General features: G+C 38.1%; 1 protein-coding gene across 2 annotated transcripts in view; it reads left to right on the top strand.

Moving 5' to 3' along the window:
• AKAP6 (A-kinase anchoring protein 6) overlaps positions 1 to 23,160 on the top strand; it is a 451,824-nt gene that overhangs the window by 422,995 nt on the left and 5,669 nt on the right. For both annotated transcript variants that reach the window (XM_045569009.1, XM_045569000.1), the window contains exon 13: positions 19,214 to 22,615. In XM_045569009.1, coding sequence (XP_045424965.1) covers positions 19,214 to 22,576 — 3,363 coding nt within the window. In that variant the 3' untranslated portion in view covers positions 22,577 to 22,615. The remainder of the gene's footprint in view (positions 1 to 19,213; positions 22,616 to 23,160) is intronic.

The following is a 23,160-nucleotide window of genomic DNA, read 5'->3' as shown; positions in this document are numbered from 1 at the left end:
TATACTGAAGCCCAGTTAGTACAGTGGGGAATAAGGAATGGGGTGGGGTGAGAAATATTTTTTACCTTAATATTAACTCTTATTCTTTTAGTGAGCTTGTGCCCTTGGACTATGACTTTCACCAGTGATTCTTAGTTTGCTCACCTGCTTAGGTAAAACAGGAAGACTAGAGGGAGTTGAAGTCAGAGAAATGCCCTTTCTTCAGGTGGGATAAAACTCTTATAAAGTCTTTTTCACTGGAGAGTATGCATTTTTATGGAGAATGTTCTAGGTTTATTTCACAATGTTCATTATTCCTCTCTCCCATCAGAATCACATGATGGCTAGACTACATTCCTTACTAGTATGTTTATCTCCAAGTACCTCCTCCAGTCTACCAAGCATACCGCTCACTAACTTGCTTAAGTGACCAAAATGCTATTATAGTTATGTTATCTCACTCAGCAAGGATATATTTTAGTTCCATTTTGCATGTAAATCAAAGTTCATAACCTTTCAAGCCTCTGTAGACTGGTCCTACTCTGACTATATAAACTGTTTGCCAGTCTATCTAGTTCTAAATATCGCCCCTGCCCCCAAAAGTGTGCAAAGGATATGATCAAGTCATTCACAAAGTAATAAATACAAATGGTTACTAAACCTATGAATAAATATCCAATCTAACAAGTAATGAAAGAAATGCAAAGTAGGCCGGGCGCGGTGGCTCACGCATGTAATCCTAGCACTCTGGGAGGCCGAGGTGGGTGGATCGCTCGAGGTCAGGAGTTCGAGACCAGCCTGAGCAAGAGTGAGATCCCGTCTCTACTAAAAATAGAAAGAAATTATCTGGCCAACTAAAATATATATAGAAAAAATTAGCCGGGTATGGTGGTACATGCCTGTAGTCCCAGCTTCTCGGGAGGCTGAGGCAGTAGGATCGCTTGAGCCCAGGAGTTTGAGGTTGCTGTGAGCTAGGCTGATGCCACGGCACTCACTCTAGCCCGGGCAACAAAGCGAGACTCTGTCTCAAAAAAAAAATAAAAAGAAATGCAAAGTAACAATTTATCTGTTGCTATTTTTTTACCCATCAAAGAGAGGGAAAATTAATGACATCCAGTGTTAGAGTGATGAGAAGGGGTTGCAAACTAACATAATTTTTAGCTATTTATCAATATCCTGAAAAGTGTTCACACCCTTTAGCCTAGTATTTATCTTTCTCATATTTACCCTCAGAAAATAATTTGAGCTATAAGATATTCATCATGTTTTATTTATAAAACCAAAAAATGGAAATAATATGAACTTCCAAAAATTTGGGTTTTAAGTAAACCTTTAAGAATATTTAAAACCATTAAAATCGTGATTCTTGGAAGTATTTTATGAATTAGAAAATACAATGCAGAATGAAAAACAGGATATTCACACAATACTGATTGTGTATCATATGCAAAACTATGGTCCTGATTTTGTAATATGTCTATATATGTAGGAAAGATTGAATCAAATGTTTACAGGGTTATCTCTGGGTTATTAAGGGCAATTTTTATTTTCTTCATTATATTTTTCTAGGTTTAAAAAATTCCTACAGAATTAAAAGAAGAAAAGTTCTTCCAAAAATACTGCCTAACCTTCGGAGTTCAGCTCACATACCTCCCCTTCCCAAATTTTTCTCTCAGTATTCTTGTCCACATTCCTGTATTTCCTGTTTCTCTGTTCATTTTTCTCTACCCAGATTTCAAGTCTGGATGCTATTCATTCTATTCTTTCTCCTTAGGCAACTCACCCATGCCCTTAGCTTCAAGAACTACTCCTCTGAGCTCTAGACATCTATATACAGCTCTACAGCCCTACTGAGATTTAAAACTCAGTTTGTCCAAAACAAAACTACTGATCTTCTTTGACAAACTGTTCCTTCTCCAGTATTGTGTTTCTCAGTGAGAGACACCATAATCTCTTCAACTGTGTAAAGTGAAAGAACTGGGTCATCCTTGATGCCTCACTCATTAGCGGTCCATCCAGCTCAACAGGTCCAGCTGGTTTTACTTTCTGAAGAGCTCTAAGTCCATCTACTTTTCTCTAACTGCACTATTACCATCTTAGTCCAAGGTACCAGAATCTCTCATAAATGAGTTAATACCAGTACAGTGCTTAGGATATTGCTTGGCATAGAGAAAGTGTCCCATAAATATTAGTTGTTATTATTCTTATTATTACCTGTACCACTGCAGTAGCCTCTAACGTTGCCTTCCCGACATCAACTTTTGCTCCCTTCTAGTCTTTTCTCTACCCTGAAGCCTGTGTAATCTTTTAAAAACATTAATCTGATCATCCCATCTTGTCTGCTTCTCAGACTTATTTCCAGTCACATATCCTCTCTGTTTGCAGGCCAGAACCTCTGCCTGTTGTCGGGCCCTCAAATGCAACATGTGCCCTCCTGCCTTAGAGGCTTCTTCCTTCTGCCTTCACCACTCACCCAGATCCTGAATTCCCTCCCAGGAAATTCTTATTATCCTTCAGAAATCAGCTCAAAAGCCACTTCCTCAGGCAAGCTTTTCCTGGCCTCCTAAAATATAAGAGATCAAGTCCATCTCTTATATTTTATCACAAATTATAATCTGACCTACTAGGTCCTAAGACTAAACCATGTCTGTTTTACTTAGTACCTAGTATTCAATAAATTTATGTGTGAATATATAAATAAATTTGCTGAGTACCTATTTATTGAATGAATGAGTCTGAAAAGTTCATAATAAATTCAGTCTACTTATTTATTATTTTTCCTATCTCAGTCTGCCATTAATTTAGTCTTCACTGAACCACCCTTCTATCTTCTCATATATTCATGGCTTTGCCAACCAAAGAAACCTCTAGTTAGAGCCATCTGCCCAGCCATATACCCTGAATCAGTTAGTTGTGGGCTAAGATATTGAAACCCTCATCCCAGGGGCAGGGAGGAGTAGAACTGGGAAGAGTAGAACTGGAAGGAGTACAGACTAGTTGCCTTTTGCAGTGAGCAACCTCCTTCTTTCCCGGTGTGCAAGTCTATGTTAGCATTTTCTGTGTGTCATGACTTGAAAAATGTTGGGAAGCACTGGTCTAGAAATAATAGATATTAAGCCTCTGCATCAACTCCTTGATCATGAAGCAATAGTCACATTGAAATTTTGATTGAAGACAAAACATTTAAGTGGAAATGCCACTGGGGTCAAAAAATTTTCTTATCCCACCATAGAAGATCAGATTTACTCTGATTTTCTTTTTATTCAGGTTTAATATTTTAGGTCTATTGTTTCACTTGCATTGTGTTTATGATTTTTTAACATATAAATGGCTAAGTTTGTTGAATGTCAAAGAAAAGATGCTATGTTTAGTCATCCAGGAGGTTCAAATTGAAATACCGATATTGAAAAAGCTATTTTTACATACAATGGAATAACAGTACAAAATAGTACAAGCAAGCCCATATGCCCAAGGTCTGAAAAGCTAAAGCTGTTTTAACATACATTAAATACTCTTTGTGTAGTGATAATACCATCAATGTATCACTGTAGGTTATGCAAGTATTGGAATCTGAATATTTATTTACTTATTTATTTATTGCCTAGTATTTGTTGCATAGGATTCTGAATATTTAATCTATTTGCAGGGATGGTTTATTGTATGATTCCATTGGGTCATGGATTATAAAGAACTAAACCTGTAGGCAGATAATCAGGAAGTGCCCCTTGAGTACCTGCTAAATGCTCAGCATTGTTCTGGGATTTGCTTACACAGTAGTACAGGACATGATCTTCACTCTGAAGGAATTTGCAAGCTATATGTAGTGATAGGAAGATAATATCGACATAGATGAGACAATAATTATTCCAAACTGTCTCTGGGATGAAAATGACAGCACCAGTTACAAAACTGCAAGATACGTGAGAGGTTAGTCTATGCTTGATTCACCTTTATATCTGCTCAGTGCTTGAGCAGTACTATGTAACAAGTATTCAGTGAACATTTGTTGAATGAATAAATGAATGTAAGTGCTAAATTGCGTGCTAAATCTCTAGTGTAAGAATCAAATGAGGTGGAAATCACTGAGGGCTGAGTAACCAGAGAAATCTTAAGAGGAATTTAAGACTGAATTTTGAGACTTCAAACTATACTACAAAGCTGTGGTTCTTAAAACTGCTTGGTATTGGCACAAGGGCAGGGACACAGACCAGTGGAACAGAACAGAAAACCCAAATATAAAACCATCCTCATATAACCATCTAATCTTTGACAAAATAGACAAAAACATACTCTGGGGACAAGAGTCCCTATTCAATAAATGGTGCTGGGAAAACTGGATAGCCACATGTAGAAGACTGAAACAGGACCCACAGATTTCACCTCTCACAAAAATCAAATCACGGTGGATAACAGATTTAAACCTTAAATGGGAAACGATTAGAATTCTAGAAGAAAATGTAGGAAAGACTCTCACAGACATTGGTCTAGGCAAAGAATTTATGAAGAAAACCCCTAAGGCAATCGCAGCAACAACAAAAATAAACAAATGGGACCTGATTAAATTAAAAAGCTTCTGCACAGCCAAAGAAACAGTCACGAAAATAAACAGACAGCCTACAGGATGGGAAAAAATTTTCGCATACTACACATCAGATAAAAGACTGATAACAAGAATCTATTTAGAACTCAGGAAAATCAGCAAGAAAAAATCAAACAACCCTATCAAAAAATGGGCAAAGGACATGAATAGAAATTTTTCAAAAGAAGACATAAGAATGGCCAAAAAACGTATCAAAAAATGCTCAACATCCCTAATCATCAGGGAAATGCAAATCAAAACCACAATGAGATACCACTTAACTCCGGTGAGAATGGCCTTTATCAAAACATCCCAAAACAACACGTGTTGGCGTGGATGTGGAGAGACAGGAACACTCATACACTGCTGGTGGGAATGCAAACTAGTGCAACCCCTATGGAAAGCAATATGGAGATACCTTAAACAGATTCAAGTAGACCTACCATTTGATCCAGCAATCCCATTATTGGACATATACCCAGAAGAACAAAAGTCATTCTTTAACAAAGACACCTGTACCCGAATGTTTATAGCAGCACAATTCACAATCGCAAAGATGTGGAAACAACCCAAGTGCCCATCAATCCACGAATGGATTAGTAAACTGTGGTATATGTATACCATGGAGTACTACTCAGCTATAAGAAATAACGATGATACGACATCTCTTTGGTTCTCCTGGAAAGAGCTGGAACCCATTATACTAAGTGAAGTATCCGAAGAATGGAAAAACAAGCATCACATGTACTCACCAGAAAACTGGTTTCCCTGATCATCACCTAAATGTACATCGGGGAAGGATACCAATTGGATATCAGACTGGGATGGGGGGTGGGGGGAGGGGATGGGTGTATGCCTACATGACGAGTGCGTTGCACACCCTCTGGGGAATGGTCATGCTTGAAGGTGCAGACCCGGGGAGGTGGGGGGGGGAGGGGATGGAGGTATGACTACATGATGAGTGCCAGGCACGCTGTCTGGAGAATGAGAACGGAGAACGGACGCGCTTGGGACTCTGACTCGGGGGGGATGGGCAGGACATGGACAATGTATATGACCTAAACTTATGTACCCCCATGATGAGCTGAAATAAAAAAAAAAAAAAAAAAGACTGAATTTTGAGAGATTTGGGTGAGGGCAATAAAAACTAGGTTCATTCATTCATTCAAAAAATATTTGTTGACTACCTACTATGATCAAAGGCATGGTGACAAAAGTAAGCAGGGAATATTCATAAGGCAGTTACTGTAGTGAATGTTAGTTTTGGGGGAGCATTAAGAATTAAATTTCAGTCATTTTATGGGACCAGATGCGATAGAATGCCTTAAATGGCAGTCAGAATAATTTAGAAGGGAAAATACCCACTAAAAGTTTTGTATTTGGGGGATTTTGTTTTTTGGTTTTTTTCTAGTTAGGGAAGTAATACAATGAAAGGGTTTATTTTAAGAAGCTTGGTTTGAAAGTGATATGTAAAAATTATCCTAAACATATTGTTGTCTGTTCAGTTTTTGAAAAAGTCTAGGGGTAGGTTTTCCCAAATTTTCATGAGAAATCTATGGAAATGTTTAGTTGTCTTTTTATTAATAATAATAACTCCAACTCCCTTAACGTTTCTCAAATGGTTTGTTTCCCAAATTTTAAAGAACACTCCTTAACTATTAAACATTAATGATTTCTAACTAACTAGATTTACCAACATGGCCCTGATTTCTCGCTTTGTTTTTACACTTAAGCAAGAGTAGGTCGTAATGATAATTATCATACTTCTAAAGGTTTTAAAGCTAGAATATCCTAAAATAATCACCCTTCAAGAGTGGTTTTGCATGTAAAGAAAAGTCAACCTTGTCTAATGCAGAAGAGTTTTAATGTGGTATAGACTGAAACATCTCACATTCTCTTTATTCCTCACCCTATCACCATCATCATTATTTGTGATATTTTCTTAGCTCTTCATATAGTTCTTGTCATCCCCAAGAATCAGAAAAGGAGTTATAACAATAAATGTCCAGAGAGATGTCTCTTCTTCCCTAGGACATCAGTACGTCTAGCTGAGGTCAGGAAGGGTCAACTGATTTGCAGGAATCTGCATGTGCAGGGATGAGAGAAGACTGAGCACTCTAGGAAAATCCTTCCACTGGATGGCGTTTTCTGAAGGAGCTCTAATGGGCCCATATTGCCTACTTGACCTCCCTAACCAAGGACCTTATTCTCAATTAAAGAGCTCAGTGTTCAGCTGAAATTATCAAGGGTGGAGAAAAGGCTAGATAAGAATTCAAGTTCTTTGTATTTTAAAGGTTATTCCTGTAAGATCACTAACCCACCTTGTCCAAATTGACACACATTAAAATTGTTTTAACTCGCAAGGCAAAAGCAGAGAATATTAGGAGATCCAAAATAACCTATGCCTTTTTGTTCCTTTGTTTTCTTGTTTTATAATCTAAAAGAACCCACTTCAAATATGGAAGGGAGTCCAATTTTCAAAAAGCAATTCCTCCATTTTTTTTTTCTTTCTGAGCAGCTCTCATACAGTAGCAGTGGTAAAATAAACAACGATGTGTTGAATTTTGTTTCTCTTTATCTATATGACATTTGTGTCATCACCGTAGTTCTAATCCATATTCAGGTCTTCATGTTTGGTGTGCAGTAATATGTAAATTATCTCGCCAGCTGCATGGAGCAGTGTTTGTTTATTCTATTTCTTTTGGCACTGCACAGAACTGAATTTCTGCCAAAATGGGGATGCTTCAGGGAGCACTAATGCTCCAGGAGGAAGTTTTGAAAGGAACCACACATCATAAGTCTTCACTCTGTGAAGCAGCAAAATCAAAACAAACTTTTTGTTTACTATAATAAAATGTCGGTATTATGAATGTAAAATAATGTGTTTGTTAAAATATAATGAGCATGCTGCCCATCTCCAGGATGCTCAGTGTACGTGGGCTTTGGAAATCAGGACACAAGGCTGAGAAAGCTGGTGCATTTTTATTCTTAGAAAGAAAGTAGGTGAAATGAAACAGAGACAACATCTAGAAGTTTAAGGGAGAAAGAAATATTTTAACATGCATATTGATTGCTGGAAACACATGGCATTTACATGCATTTAAATGTGGACAGCTGTGGCGTTTAAGTGTTAAAAAATTTCATTAATGATGCATAGAGCTATCTACTTCTGTTGGCAGGCCTTTCAGTCTTCAATCTGACACTTCCTTTTTTATCCAGCAAGCTAATTTCCCTTCTTTTGTGAGGAGTAACTGTTTTCACACTACTGCTTACCCAGCAAGCCTCCTTATTGTTTCATGGTTAATTATCTTCTCCAGCTTCACCTTCCCCAGCAAAAGGAGCAGGACTATTCCTCCCCAGCACTAATGAAAGCTGGGTTTTATGGGTACACTGTGTAAATAAATGCACGGTCTGATCAGGCAACATAATAAATGAGTTCCTAAAGTTTATGGAGTCACAGCTCATCTAGTGGCTTTACTAATAATGAAGGAAAATGATTAATTTGGTGGGGGGGGACTTCAATTTAGGAGAAAAAAATGAAGTTGTTGTCAGCTTACTGTAGAGCCTATCTGCAGGTGAACACAAGGGATCTCTATTTATCCAAGTGTTCCTTGTGCTTCCTAATAGCAGCGATGACGTTTGCCAAGAGAATGTCTTGCAGAGTAGGCCTTTGAAAAATATTGTTGATTTGGTAAAAGGTGGAGGTCATCTGGCATTATATTTCCTTGATTACTTGCTATTTGTTCAGAGAAAAAAAATAACCAAGGTTTATGTAGTGCAAAGCACGCTACACTCTGCGCTGAATGCAAGCAACGCAGAGGTATTTTTCACAAATGCTATAATTGTCCAGTGCCTGGAGTGGTAAATTCAGCAGGTCTGACCCAGGTAATTAGCTCTACTGGCTGGTCAGTGTCTTGCCTCTCAATGCTTATATATAAACCCAACACAGAGTTCTAATTGTCAGCTTACAGACCCATATCCAAAGTGTTTGGGGGTTATATTAATAGTTGTTTTGTGTTTTTTTGTTTAATTTTTTTGTTGTTTTTGTTTTCATTTTTTGCATTGCAAAAGGATTTTAGGGGATTAAAGCGACCCTAAACCTCCAATACTGCTTTTAGTGACCCTAAACCTCTAATACTGCTTTTTTTTTTTAATGTACAAAATGAATTTACATTTTGAGATCATTTTTCTCTAGATTGAAATTTATATTTTTTTGATTTGGGCGTCTTTATTTGGGTTAGAGTTTGAATTAAGGTCCTGACTTTTAAAACGCTCATGAGCCTCCATGAGAGCCCAGGACCAGAACTTCTATTCTAGTCAAGGTTGAATTTTTAAATTTAATCAGATCTCAGGATCCTTAGTATTTTTCCCTTAAGATTGCAAAAAGAAAATCCCCCAGGGAGTCTACGTTTTCAACATGTCTAGAGACTCTAGAATAGGAATCAGAGTATAAAATCTCTTAGAAACTTATTTCAAAGATATTTATTACCATCTAGGAAAATTCATCCTGAAACTTCAAGCAACCTTTCCAGCATCAAGTGTAACTAGTAAACTTTCCAGTCATTTTTATGGAGGAGACAGTGATAGCTTTAACGGAGGTGTTCTAGCAATTCTGAGACTTTTTAGTCTCCCCTAAGTCTAAAAGCAGTTAACTTTATCAGAAGCTATTAAAGCAAAGATATGAATCAAATGAAATAAAATCAGATGTAGAAACAAGGGTTAAACCATCTGAAGAAAATGAATCATAGCTGAGCTGCCTATTAAGCAGCCTAAACCTTGTGCCAATCAGATGATAAACATGAGAAAAGCAAGACAAGTGTTGACTGGTATAGGTAAGATGGAAGAGAGAGTAAGATAATGTATGCCCTTTTTGGTCCTTCTTAATTTGCTAATTCAAATTAACCAACATTTTATTTATTTATTTATTTATTTATTTTTGAAATGATGAGTTGTAATCATAGTCTGAGAATTAGAAAAACAACAAAAACTACACCCTATTTATCTGAGAGGAGTAAACAATTAAAAACAACAATAACACAATGTTGACTTCTAATGTGTACCCACTGAGAATGAAGACACAAAATTCTCCCCACAAATACACCTTTGTAAAGGGCACAGATTCTGAACACGGGTGAACTCTGTTATTTGAGGTGTGACTTTTCAGGCAAACCTGCATATTGGCAAAGCACTTCTTGTATATGAGGCTGCCCTAGTATACAAGTATGCCAAGAATATTGTGTTCTTAAAAATATAGTTAGATACATAGAATGAACAATATTTGATAGCACAACAAAGTGACTATAATCAACAATAAGTTGGGATATACTTTAAAATAACCGAAAGTGTGGAATTAGAATGTTCCTAACACAAAGGAATGATAAATGCCTGAGGTAATAGATGCCCCAATTACCCTGATTTGATTAATTCACATTGTATACCCGAATTGAAACATCCACATATACCCTATCACTATATACAAGTGTAATGTACCCATAATAATTAAAAATAAAAAATTTTAAAAGTTTAGAAAAAAAATTTAAAGAGAAAAGAATATCCCAACTTAAAGTTGGGACTTTAAGTCTATCTCACTGAAAAGCACGTGTGTTAGATAACTTCACATGTTTATATAACTATTTTATATAACTATTCACCTCCTCTTTCCTACCAATATGCTTTGTAGGTTTCAAAAATTATAGATTTTTATTAATGTAAGATCATTATCATAAAGGAGGGTAAAGGGTATACTTTTCCCTAAGGCAAAGATAAGGAAAAAATTACATCCAGGGTCACAAAACTCAAATGTTAGGTCAACTCTTGACAGTCAAAAGGCAAACACCAAACAGCTAAGCAGTGCCCCCCGCCCCCCCCCCCCCCCCCCCCCCGCCAAAAATGAAGCTAGATGTTATCATTAGGGGGGAAAAAAATCTATGCAACTTGGCATGTGGGTCTGTCATTTGCATCCAAATAGATTTACCATGTGGTAGAATGAAGAAAATGCCACCATTTTATTTCAGTTGGGCTTTTTACAACTTCATTGAAGTTATTTTCCTTTTGGACTTTCTTTTATTTGTTTCATTTCTACATAATACTAAAGAGGTCAGAAAGAGAAATTCCTTTTAAGAAACTCTTCCTACTTTTTCTTTTGTTTTAACTCACTTTTAAACAATTCTGAGTTTAGGTACTGTCTTGAAACTGGGGGAAGATTCCAGGGAAACACAGAATAAAGACTGAAAAGAGAAAAATAAACCAATTTTTCTATTCAGTCTGTCCTGAGTATAATAAAAATTTCAGCATACTCATGTATAAAGCAACAGTCAAGATAAAATAATTTGCTGGTGAAAGTAGATTATTTTTCTAGTTACTTCTAGTAAAACATTCAGAATTGAGTGGGAAAGTTACTTTTTCCTATAGCAGACACTTAACAAATATGAATAATGATTTATACAAAAATTAACTTATTTAAGAAAAACATAGCTTGATGTAAGGCATTCATCTATTGCCACCTAGCTTTAATACTACCAACATTGAAGTTATTACACCAAAGACTTATTTAGAAATTATGACATCTAAATTTCTTTTATTTATTAGAACAAATATCTTGCTTCTCTATAAAAATACTTTTTCTGTACACAACACTTCTGACAGAAAATGTGTGAGTTTTTTCCCCACTCCAAGCAGCTCTCCATTTTCCAGACACCAGTTGAGTGTCCTAACATTTAATCAGATTTTGACACTAGGTACCTGGATCTATCAGATCCCACAAGTTAAAGGGCTCAGTCCCACAAGATTGCCTTCACTTCAGATACCAATAGCACAAATCCCTGTACTTCTAACTCACAGGCTAGAAATCCCCACAACCCCCTCTTCAGGTTCCATAATTTGCTAGAATGTCTGGCAGAACTCAGGGAAACTCTTTACTTATGTTTACCAGTTTATTATAAAGGGTACAACTCAGGAACAGCCAGATCTATAAGAGATGCATAGGGCAAGTGGGTGGGCATAGGGCATGCATAGGGCATGCCTCTCCAGGTACACCACTCTCAAAGCACTTTCAGGTGTTCTGCCACCTGGAAGCTCATCAAATCTCATTGTTCAAGAATTTTTATAGAGCTTTAATCTCCAGCCCTACCCTCCCCTTCCCAGTCCTTAGGTGGAGATGAAAGTTACTACCTTCTAATCCTTTGCTCTTTCTGGTGAACAGCCCCATCCTAAGGCTATCTTGGGACCCTATCCTAAGTCACCTTCTTAGCATAAACTCTGGTGTGATCAAAAGGGGTCATTATGAATAACAAGAGACACTCTATCACTCACAAAATTCCGAGGGTTTTAGGGGCTCTGTTCCAGGAACCTGGGACAAAGACCAAATGTATTTCCTATTATACTACAGCTTCCTAATCAAAAGAGAACTTCTGTGGGGCAGACCGTGCAGGGAAACTGAAGTTGCACAAAGAAAGGGAAGAAAGAATTATATTTTGTGTATCTCTTTTCTGTGGAATTCCTTCCTACAGACTCAGGATTGCCTTGTTTATGGAGCGTTAAAGTTCTTGGGAGGGCTCACGTGGTGGCTCGCATCTGTAACCCTAGCACTTTGGGAGGCCGAGGCCAGGAGTTTGAGACTAGACTGAGCAAAAGCAAGACCCCCATCTCTACAAAAAAAAAAAAAAAAGAAAGAAAAAGAAAAAATTAGCTGGGCGTGGTGGTGCACACCTGTAGTCCCAGCTACACAGAAGGCTGAGGTAGGAGGATTGCTGAAGCCCAGGAATTTGAGGTTGTAGTGAACTATGATGACTCCACTGTACTCTAGCTCAGGCGACAGAGCAACACCCTGTCTCAAAAAAAAAAAAAAAATTAAATGTGGAAAAGTTACTCTTTAAAGGAAAAGGCTTATAGAAAGGAACGGTAGAATTTCAGCTGCAAGGAATGAGCATTTTAATACAGAGGCTTTTTTTTTTTTTGGTCTCAAAAAAAGTTCTTGGCAAACTATTATTCACACATATAATCAAATTCAAAAGTACTACATAGGTTTTTGGGGGGTGAAGATTTAAATGGATAGTCAAGATGGGCTACTGTGTTTGGAGTTGGAGGAAGAGGTGTTAGAACAATTGAAGAGTTTCCTATACATTCTGTGGCCTCCATGGTTTCTCCACTCTGCTTTCCTTGCAAGACTGATGCTGTAGGACAGGAAAGGTAGTGAACAGGGTAGGACCATGCTCCCGTTTCAACCGCAGTTTTACTGGGGAACTGGACACCCCCTTCAGGCTACTTTCTAGCACATCCTGTGCTTATTTCCTCACGCACCAGCCTCTAGGACCTGCCCTGTCTGAAGTTACCAATGGTTTTTTTTTTTTGTTTAGTCAGTGACTTTTCCTTAATTTACATAAATTTAATCATTTTAAAGTGAGCAATTGAGTGGCATTTAATACATTCACAATGTTGTACAACCACCACTTCTACTTTCAAAACATTTTTGTCACTCCAAAAGGAGTCTCCCTGTCTATTAAGCAGTTACTTCCTATTCCTCCCTCCCTGCAACCGCCAGTCTCCATTCTGTCTCTATGGATTTCCCTATTCTGGGTATTTGATAGAAATGGAATCACATAATACGTGACTTTTTTATTTTTTTTAAAACGTCTGGCTCCTTTCATTGAGCATATTTTTAAGGCTATTAGCTTTTATAACTGAGAGGTGGCACCATTTTTAAAGTCAGAGATTCTCCTGGTGGTTTTGCCAGAGCCCAGCTTCACCCTAGGACTTTTCTCCAGGTCCCTTCAACAGTTCATGAGACCATGGGCAAGACATTTTCTCTTCTTTCACTCAGTAAATATATTTTGAGAATTTGCTCTATGCAAAGCACCGTTTTAAGTCTCTAGTGGAGACAGGACAGACAAAGCCCCTGCCCTCATGAAGTTTATTTATGGGAGGAAAACCCCTGGGTCTCATTATTGGACTCCCTTTTGTCCCTGGTCCCTGTTGAGAACAAAGGCAATTTTTACTGTTATAAAACTTACTTTAAAACAACATCTAGTGGATTTTTCATTTTCAACTATCTCAGAATTATCTGTGTCATCAAGACTAGGAAATATGTCCATGTCAGTATTCATTTTAGTGAGATTTGTGAGATGACTTTGGATTTTACTTGTCTGTTTTGAGTTTCTGATCAGCTTTGTTATTGAAGAAGAGCATTCACTAGAACAGTTTTTGATCATTAGCGTGAGATAGACTTTCAAAGCATTTTCTGAGCTGAGACAAGTTACTTTAACATTATTGTCAATCTGATATATAGTGAGCAGGATTTGATTGCTCTAATGTGTCAGTTGTGATAGAATTTCACAGACAATGGACCTGCCTTTTAAAAAAAGATTATTTTGAGGAAATAGAAAGTCCTTGAGCTATGAGCCTCGCTGAGGGCTGGACAGGTGTCTTTTCTCCTTTGGTTATACCTCTAGGATAAACCCAGCTAGGGTATGCAAAGACAAATGCATCACCCCATTTATAGTGCAGTGGGAATGAGTAAGGGCACTAATCACTGTTTATTTCATTGAATCCCATGCTTGTGGTTGTACTAAAGAGGTTAGTCAACCAACCACTATTCTTAACAGAAACACTGTTATGGTTATTTAATATTCAGCCAAACTGTTCTCCCCTCACTTCAGCACAGGGAATATATGCTGAAAGCTGCCAGTCATTGTACCCCTACTGTGTGCCACACCCTCCCCATAGGACTTTACCTTCATTTTTTAATTTAAAGCTCCCAGTAGTCTTTTAGGTAGACTCAATGTGCTGTGATTGTCACAGATATATAAATGTTGGAACTGAGGCATATGGAAGTTAAATAACTTGCCCAGGATCACACAGCTAACATATGGAAGGGGAAGATCCAGTATTCAAATCCAGATCTGTTTGAGTTTCTGCCCCAATCCCAAAATGGCTGATAAATGTGAACAGTTTTCTTTTTATCCTATTTTTATCTTCGTCTGTATTTTTTCTTGCTAACTCTGGCCAGATCTACCTCGGACAGCGCGATTTCTTGCTAACTCTGAATCCAGTCCCTGTTCAACAAGAGGCAGAGTACTGCAAACTCAGGGTTTTCTTAAAAGTTATCTTTCTGTTTTCTGAGGACTAGCTGTTTGTTTTTGCTGTTGTTTTTTTTTTTATAAAATTTCTACCTAAGTCTACTTTAGGAAAATAATTATGCAGCTAATGCTCAGACGCTTGGTTTTAGGTTTGGAGGGCAGGCTAGGAAAAATATTGCACCAAAAAAAGCAGAATGAATATATGAATGTTGGACTTTCCCCTCATTTAAATGGATTTTCCCACCCCAATCTATATATTATTTTCTTCCTCCTCTCCATCACCTCCTTAAACCTGCATATGTTCTGCTTTTCACTCTAAAGTAGATACATATATCTTTATTCAATTAGAGTTAATATTGTTTATGTTTTTGTCATTTTATTTATTGGTATGTTTTGTTGTACTCTACTTTTCTACAGATAAATCTTTCCTCCCAGGTTTTTGCATGTGCTGCTTCTCAATAAACTCCTGGATCTAGAATAAATAGGGGGAACTCCAAGACCTCCTAATGGTTCTGCCCATTCTGAGCACCAGAAGTTTGACTGGAACATTCAGTTCATCCTAGTCTTTTTGAGACCTTTTAGAGAAAGTCTTTCAAAAGATATAACTTTTTAAAGGAAATTAAAGGAATACAGAGGCAGGTATATCAGATCTCTTTTAGGTTGTTGTTTTGTAGAATGTCAAGTTCCTTCATCTCAACTCTTTAGCTAATGTGCTTCTCATCTCTTATAAACACCCACCATTTAAACTAAAATTTTAAGAAAATCCTGGAAATGCAATCCTGGGAGATTTAACTCAATTAAAGCCATGCAAGTACAGAGGATGTTAATTCAGATATGTATGGCCTGCTACAATTGGAATCTTGGTTCCTCCATCATCATCATCATCATCATCATCATCATCATCATCATCATCATTTCTGTAGCCAATTTTAGTTACTTTCTCTGTATATATTGTGCTAATATAAATAAAATACTTCTAAAAATCATAATAATAAACTAGCACCAATTAATCCCATTTGTTTCTTGAGCAGATCTGTATGGATGTGTTTATGTGCAATTATTTATATAGTGCCCTTGGTTTAGGCCAAAATTCTGTACCCATGAAACAAGTTTATGAGTTAAAGACCCTTGCACAAATTAATTTAATTCAGAATTAGTTTTGGAATTGCACATTTTCTATTGGAACCTCATTTACTATTCACCATCCATTTGGTTTCATTCAAATACTCTTTGATTTTATCTAAATCCATTTAGATTTACCACTTTATCAAAGACAGGAACATTTTTTTGCCTTTAAAAAAAGTACCAAACAATTCTTTTAGGAAAACAACAGCAACAAAAACAAATGCTCGATTAGCTTGAGTATTATTGGCTACGTTGGGCTGTCATCACAGACAGCAATTGACCAAATAATTTTCCCATCAGTTATATCTCTGTATATGCATATCTTTTTATTCAAAGGCAACTTTTTAAGTTATGTAAATATTCTAATGTCCTTCTTCTTGGAAACTTTTTCCACTTTCTTGCCCCAGGGGTATGTTTTATGGTTGAGGTTAAATCCTGAGGAAATGGAGATTTTATTGAAAATATTGACTTAATTTAATCCACAACAGGAAGGGAGTGAGTGAGGGCAGAGTGAGTAGCACTTTTAAGCCTAAAATGAATGATTTTCTAATGGATCTTGTCAGATATTCCCTGGAACTGACATACAAAAAAATTCAGAAATCACAACAAATTTAAGAGGTTTATAAGAGAATAGAATTAAGAAACTTAAAGTACAGTATTAAATCCCAAAGTTTAATCTTTTCCTGTGGAAATTTTGTACTCCAACTATTGTTGTCCCTTGATACTCCACCCTCACCCTCTAGACAGATCAAAATCCTTGGATGCTCAAGTCCCTGATATAAAATGGTGTAGTATTTGCATATAACCTACATACATCCTCCATATACTTTAAATCATCTCTAGATTACTTATAATATCAACATAATGCCTACACATTACTTTATTCACATGGATTCAATGTAGTACTTGGCACAGGGCAAATTCAAGTTTTGTTTTTCAGAACTTTATAGATATTGTTTTTCCAAATATATTCAATCCACAGTTGGTTGAATACATGAACCCATGGATATGGAGGGCCAATTGTGCTTTACTGAGTAAAGGATTTATTCCTTTAGGTGCTACTATAAGTTTTATACTTTCATAGGCTTGAATTTGTAAAGCCATAAAGGCAGCATTTGGTCAGAAAACAACTGTGTCATGGAAGAGGAGTCTGAGTTGTAGGCATCACTTGGGCTTAGCTCCTGGCATATCCAGATGGCACAATTCCTGTGTCTCCATGTGAGCCCCCAGGTTTGGGACCCTCGTGGAAAATCTGTGCTGCTAAATGTTAAAGTCAGCCAGAGATTTACAAAGAGAGCTCCTTTGAAAGACTAGTTCAATTATTTATTAGCACTCTCAGAGTACAGTGTCAGCCAAGATAGTATTTGAAATTAATATACTATTTGATTAGACTGATGGATTGTTCCTACAGCTGAAGATTTTAACATTCATTAGCCATACTAACCAGTCATTAGTACTTCCTTTATCAGGAGGCAAAGAATAAACAGAAATTCTAATAAAAATTCATCACAGTGAATGTACTTCATATCTAAGTGACTGTGATGATTGCTGGTGTACTAGATTAACTGCTATAACATTGGCAGCAGGAAAGATTTCTGTTAGAAAATTTAAAAATATCCCTTAATTAATGTTTGCTTTGTAACTGGACTCTTTTAAATATAAGTAGACTGTACAGATAATCTCTTACATATCCAGTATAATAAAGTGCTAATGGGTATTTTATACTTGATGTGTTTGTGTGGTATCCTTTAACTATTAGTTTTAGGAAGAATTGGGGGTTTCTTAGGAAAGTTCTGCTAATACACTGCAGGTGAAGCTTTTCCCCCATTCCTGAGGAATAAAAGCATCATGGTCTGTTTTTCCACCAGACAGTTAAAATAATTCTGACTTTTCATGCAAATATTCTGACCTATGATACTGCGTGACACCTCTCTTTACCTAACATGTCATGAATCCTTCGTGATTTTAGTAGCAAATGGAAAGGAATGATGAGAAGGAGAGAATGAGGTTGGCAGAGGGATCCCATTATGAATCGACTCAAGGCCACTCTAGAGCAATTCTACATACATTGAGAATTAAAGCTGCCTCGTACTGACTGCCTTCTCATCACTTCGCAAGCATTAGTTCATTTAATACTCATGAAGATATTGAAAAATAGACAGTGTTATCCCCATTTTACAGGTGATTTCTGGGGCTCTTGCCCAAGTTCATGCAGCTGATAAGCAATAAAGTCAGCCCTTCAACTAGTCTGCTAGTTTTAGTGCCATGCACATCTGCCTGGCTACCCTGCGTAAGCATAAGCTGAACTTTAAAGTTCTGTTTGTGTTTCTGTCTGTAAGTGAGCCTGTCAAGGCCTGCAGTATATATATCACCTTTCTTGACTCTAGCATGCATTCAGACAGCTGGACAGCAAATAAGGATGGTGAAGGAATCTGGACAGAGGCCAGGAGCCCAGCCAGCTACTGTGTCCCAGAATGTGTCAAGTTCTACCTAAACAGGGGTAAAGCCAGGAAGTCCAAGGAAATATCAAGGGTCCCAAGTGGGCAGGCAGAGAGCAGCATAAGGGAATCCGGGCTATTTCATCCTTGGGAGTTAGGAAAGTCTTCAGAGAGTTAGTCTGGGGCTGGAGGTGGGCTTGAGGGGGAGGTTCCTGCCTGTAAGAAATAAGGGCAGGACTGACAGTAGTGATATAAGTTGATAAGGGTCAAAGTGAAATCTCTGTCATAGAGAGAGACTAGGGAAGAGAGGGACTGAGAGAACTGTCATTAAGGAACCTCCCTGGAGCACTCAGGGTCCAGGAAGCTACAGATGAGGAAACCAATAAACTGTTGCTCATCTTGAGTCTGGTTGACAACAGGGCCAAGATCTGAAGAGGCTGAGCCCTAAAAGGGAAGACAGAGGAAGGGGTTCACAGTCAAGATCATCTGGCCCATGGCAGCTACAACTCTATTCTGAGTCCTCAGGCAAAAGCTACTTCAACTGGAGAACCCAGGAATAGAGGCAAGAGGGAATTTGCCATGTGTGGCTACAGGTGGTATTCTACTATGGCCTCCGGAACTCAAAGAGTATCAGTGTGGATGTACCTTAAGAGATGTCATAGGGTTTACTCTTTTTACCTTCATTTACCTGGCAGTTTTATCTTCACCCAGTCCAAGATTTAAAATGTAGAGGAATCAATAGGAAATGGTTAATTCCATAAATTACAATTTGAGTGTAATAGTCTTACATTTTAATCTATGTTATTGCCTTCAGTGACAGATTGCTATTGATAGAAAAGCCTATTTCAATAATTTTTGGTTGTTATTGCAGAGAGGAATAGAGTTGATAATTGTGCTATCTTTCAAATCCATGCTTGGGGCAGTTTTCTTTCCTGACTCTTCCAAGGGATTTTGAATGGATAAAATTTCCATGCTTATTTTCCCTAATTATTCTTCTTTTTTCCCTTCTTCCAATGCAGGAGACTTTGAATGTGATTGATCCTGGCTTGATGGACCTAAATGGGATGACTGAGGATGCCCTGGAATGGGATGAAACGGATATAAGTAACAAGTTAATTAGTTTGAATGAAGAATCAAATGACCTTGATCATGAACCCCAGCCTGTCATGCCTTCCTTGAAACTCGAAGAGACAAGTAGTGAGGACCCTGGTTATGAAGAGGAGGCAGGTGACCATGGGGGATCTCGGTATGCCTCAAATATTACTGTCCCCTCCAGTCCACACATTTACCAAGTATACAGCCTCCACAATGTTGAACTCTATGAGGAAAACCACATGCCATTTCTGAAAAGCAATCCAAAGTTCACTGGCATGACACAGCCTAATGTTTTAACTAAGAGTCTCAGTAAAGACTCTTCATTTTCATCTACCAAATCTCTGCCAGATATTCTAGGGGGTTCCAATTTGGTGAAGCCCTGCTCATGCCATGGAGGAGACATGAGCCAGAATTCAGGCAGTGAGAGCGGAATCGTCAGTGAAGGAGACACGGAAACCACTACCAACTCTGAAATGTGCTTGCTCAATGCGGTAGATGGATCCCCAAGTAACCTTGAAACTGAACATCTGGACCCACAAATGGGAGATGCAGTTAACGTGTTAAAGCAAAAATTTAAAGATGAGGAAGAATGCATTAAGCTTCCAAATAGCTCTCAGTCATCCATTTCACCAGTGGGTTCTGTAAATGGAAAAGTTGGAGATTTAAACAGTGTTACCAAACATACCCCTGATTGTTTGGGAGAAGAATTACAAGGAAAACATGATGTGTTTACATTTTACGATTACTCATACCTCCAAGGCTCAAAACTCAAATTACCAATGATAATGAAACAGTCACAAAGTGAAAAAGCACATGTGGAGGATCCCCTGCTTCGTGGTTTTTATTTTGATAAAAAATCCTACAAATCTAAACATCAGGCTACAGAGTTACAACCAGATGCACCTCCCCATGAAAAGATTTTGGCAAGTGCATCCCATGAAATGGATCACACTTCATATAAAAGTGGCGATATAGAGAAGACATTAACTGGCATGCAGAATGCCAAACAGCTCTCCCTTATATCTCGTAGTTCATCTGTGGAGTCCCTTTCTCCAGGAGGTGATTTATTTGGATTGGGCATCTTTAAAAATGGCAGTGACAGCCTCCAGCGAAGCACTTCTTTAGAAAGTTGGTTGACATCCTATAAAAGCAATGAAGATCTTTTTAGCTGTCACAGCTCTGGGGACATAAGCGTGAGCAGTGGCTCAGTCGGTGAACTGAGTAAAAGAACATTAGATCTACTGAATCGTTTGGAGAATATCCAGAGCCCCTCAGAGCAAAAGATAAAGCGAAGTGTTTCTGATATCACTCTCCAAAGCGGTTCCCAAAAGATGTCCTTTACTGGCCAGATGTCATTGGACATAGCGTCTTCTATCAACGAAGACTCAGCAGCATCTCTCACAGAACTTAGCAGCAGTGATGAGCTCTCTCTTTGCTCAGAAGATATTGTGTTACACAAGAATAAGATCCCGGAATCGAATGCATCATTCAGGAAGCGCCTGACTCGCTCAGTGGCTGATGAAAGCGATGTCAATGTCAGCATGATTGTTAACGTCTCCTGTACCTCTGCTTGCACTGATGATGAAGATGACAGCGACCTCCTCTCCAGTTCTACACTCACCTTAACTGAAGAAGAGCTATGTATCAAAGATGATGATGATGACTCCAGTATTGCAACAGATGATGAAATTTATGAAGAATGCAACCTGATATCAGGGCTAGACTATATAAAGAATGAATTGCAGACCTGGATTAGGCCAAAATTGTCTTTGACAAGAGATAAGAAAAGGTGCAGTCTCAGTGAAGAGATAAAGGGCAGTAAGGATGTAAGTAGTAATGAGATGACCAATCCCTCTGATACCCTGAACATTGAGGCACTTCTAAATGGCTCCATAAAATGTCAATCTGAAAATAATGGAAATGGTAAGAATCCCTCCCATACCCGTGAGTTAGGAACAAAGGGTGAAAATAAGAAAAATATTTTCAAAGTTAATAAAGATCCATATGTGGCTGACATGGAAAATGGCAATATTGAAAGTATTCCAGAAAGGCAAAGGGACAAACTGAATGTCCCAAATCCTGGTTCAAATGTGAAAAAGATTTCAGAGAGTGAGCATTGTAAGTGTAAAGCATTTATGGATAGTTCAGATGATTCAAATACTGCTGAAAAGCAATTTGTTCCCCAAACTGTTCGGTATCTTCCAAAGAAATGTCCAAATTACCATCATTTTGAAAATCAAAGCACTGCTTCTACTCCCACTGAGAAGTCTTGCTCAGAACTGGCTTTAGAAACCAGGGTTAACAACAGACAAGACTCTGATGTACTGAAATCTTCATCTGATGATGTACCAAGTATGACTGAAAAATCTGCTGCTTGCTGCCTAGCACTTGAACAAAATGAAACAGAGGAAAATGCTTCTATCAGCGACAACACTTCCTGTTGCAACTGTGAGCCAGATGTTTTCCATCAAAAAGATGCTGAAGATTGCTCAGTACACAACTTTGTTAAGGAAATCATTGACATGGCTTCAACAGCCCTAAAAAGTAAATCTCAACCTGAAACCGAGGTGGCTGCTCCTACTTCATTAACTCAAATCAAGGAGAAAGTGTTGGAGCATTCTCACCGGCCCATCCAGCTGAGAAAAGGGGACTTTTATTCCTACTTATCTCTCTCATCTCATGACAGTGATTGTGGGGAGGTCACCAAGTACATAGAGGAGAAAAGCAACACTCCATTGCCACTAGACACTACCGACTCTGGCTTAGATGACAAGGAAGATATTGAATGCTTCTTTGAGGCCTGTGTTGAGGATGACTCTGATGGCGAGGAACCTTGTTTCTCTAGCACTCCTCCAGATGAATCTGCAGTTCCTGATGAAGGTGCAATACCACGGCTAGCAACAGCAAGTTCTTCTAAGTTCAGTGATACTTCTCCCTTAGCTGGTGATGCAGACATGGTGGCTCTTTCAAGTTCTCCCCCTCAGAAAGGAGCTGATGTCGGAAAGGAAGTGGATGGTTTACCCCAAACTTCCAATGGCTGTGCAGAAAACTCAGAGTTTGCTCCTTCAGGGCTGGGCAGTGAAAAGGAGAGTTCAGGAAAACCAGGTGAATTTGGAATGCCAGAAGAACATAATGCTCCTTCAGCCAAATCTAAAGTTCAAGACCTCTCCTTGAAATCAAATCAGCCAAAAGACAAGGCTGCATTACATCCCAGCCCCAAAACTTTAACCTGTGAAGAAAATCTTCTAAACCTTCATGAAGAACAACATAGAAATATGCATAGGTAGAATGTACCCCCCCAAGCATGAAAATCATCTCAATGAAAGGTACGTATAGTCCTCATGCCATATGTATGTTTGAGACATGAGTTTGAGTCAACAAAACCATGGTAGGAGAAAAGACTAGTCAGAATGACCTATCATGGCAGATACTTATGTGAATAAGACATTTAGGTAGAAGAAACACTCCCAACAATGAAAGTAACTGTGAAGCAACAGGAAAAAAAAAGCAGTGAAAATTGATATTCTTAGTGACATTATTATATCATTCTGGCAAGAAGAATACAAAATTTGAGCAAGTAGTCTAACAGTTTAAGGCCTAAAAGTCTATCATTGAGGGAGGAAAAACAGGTTACCCAAATTGCAGTTATACCCCATGATCAAAATGCATGCATAGCAACCACACTCCCCACTTTAGTTTCCTGCACACAGAGCTGCCCACCCCCTCGGTGCCTGGAGATGAACAATGATTAGGCTAAAGGTGGCAGCTCCTGATTTGGGCCTTGCTTTTATACTTCTGTCTAATGTAACTGTCATCACATTTGCTTCCCCAGTGGAAGGCTGTGCTGTCACAGCTCCTAATCATGGCCATG

This window comes from Lemur catta, chromosome 1 (genome assembly GCF_020740605.2).
Source record: "Lemur catta isolate mLemCat1 chromosome 1, mLemCat1.pri, whole genome shotgun sequence".
Classification (NCBI taxonomy): Eukaryota; Metazoa; Chordata; class Mammalia; order Primates; family Lemuridae; genus Lemur; species Lemur catta.
Note: the sequence above shows the minus strand (reverse complement) of the source record. Positions and strands in the feature narration are given on the sequence as shown.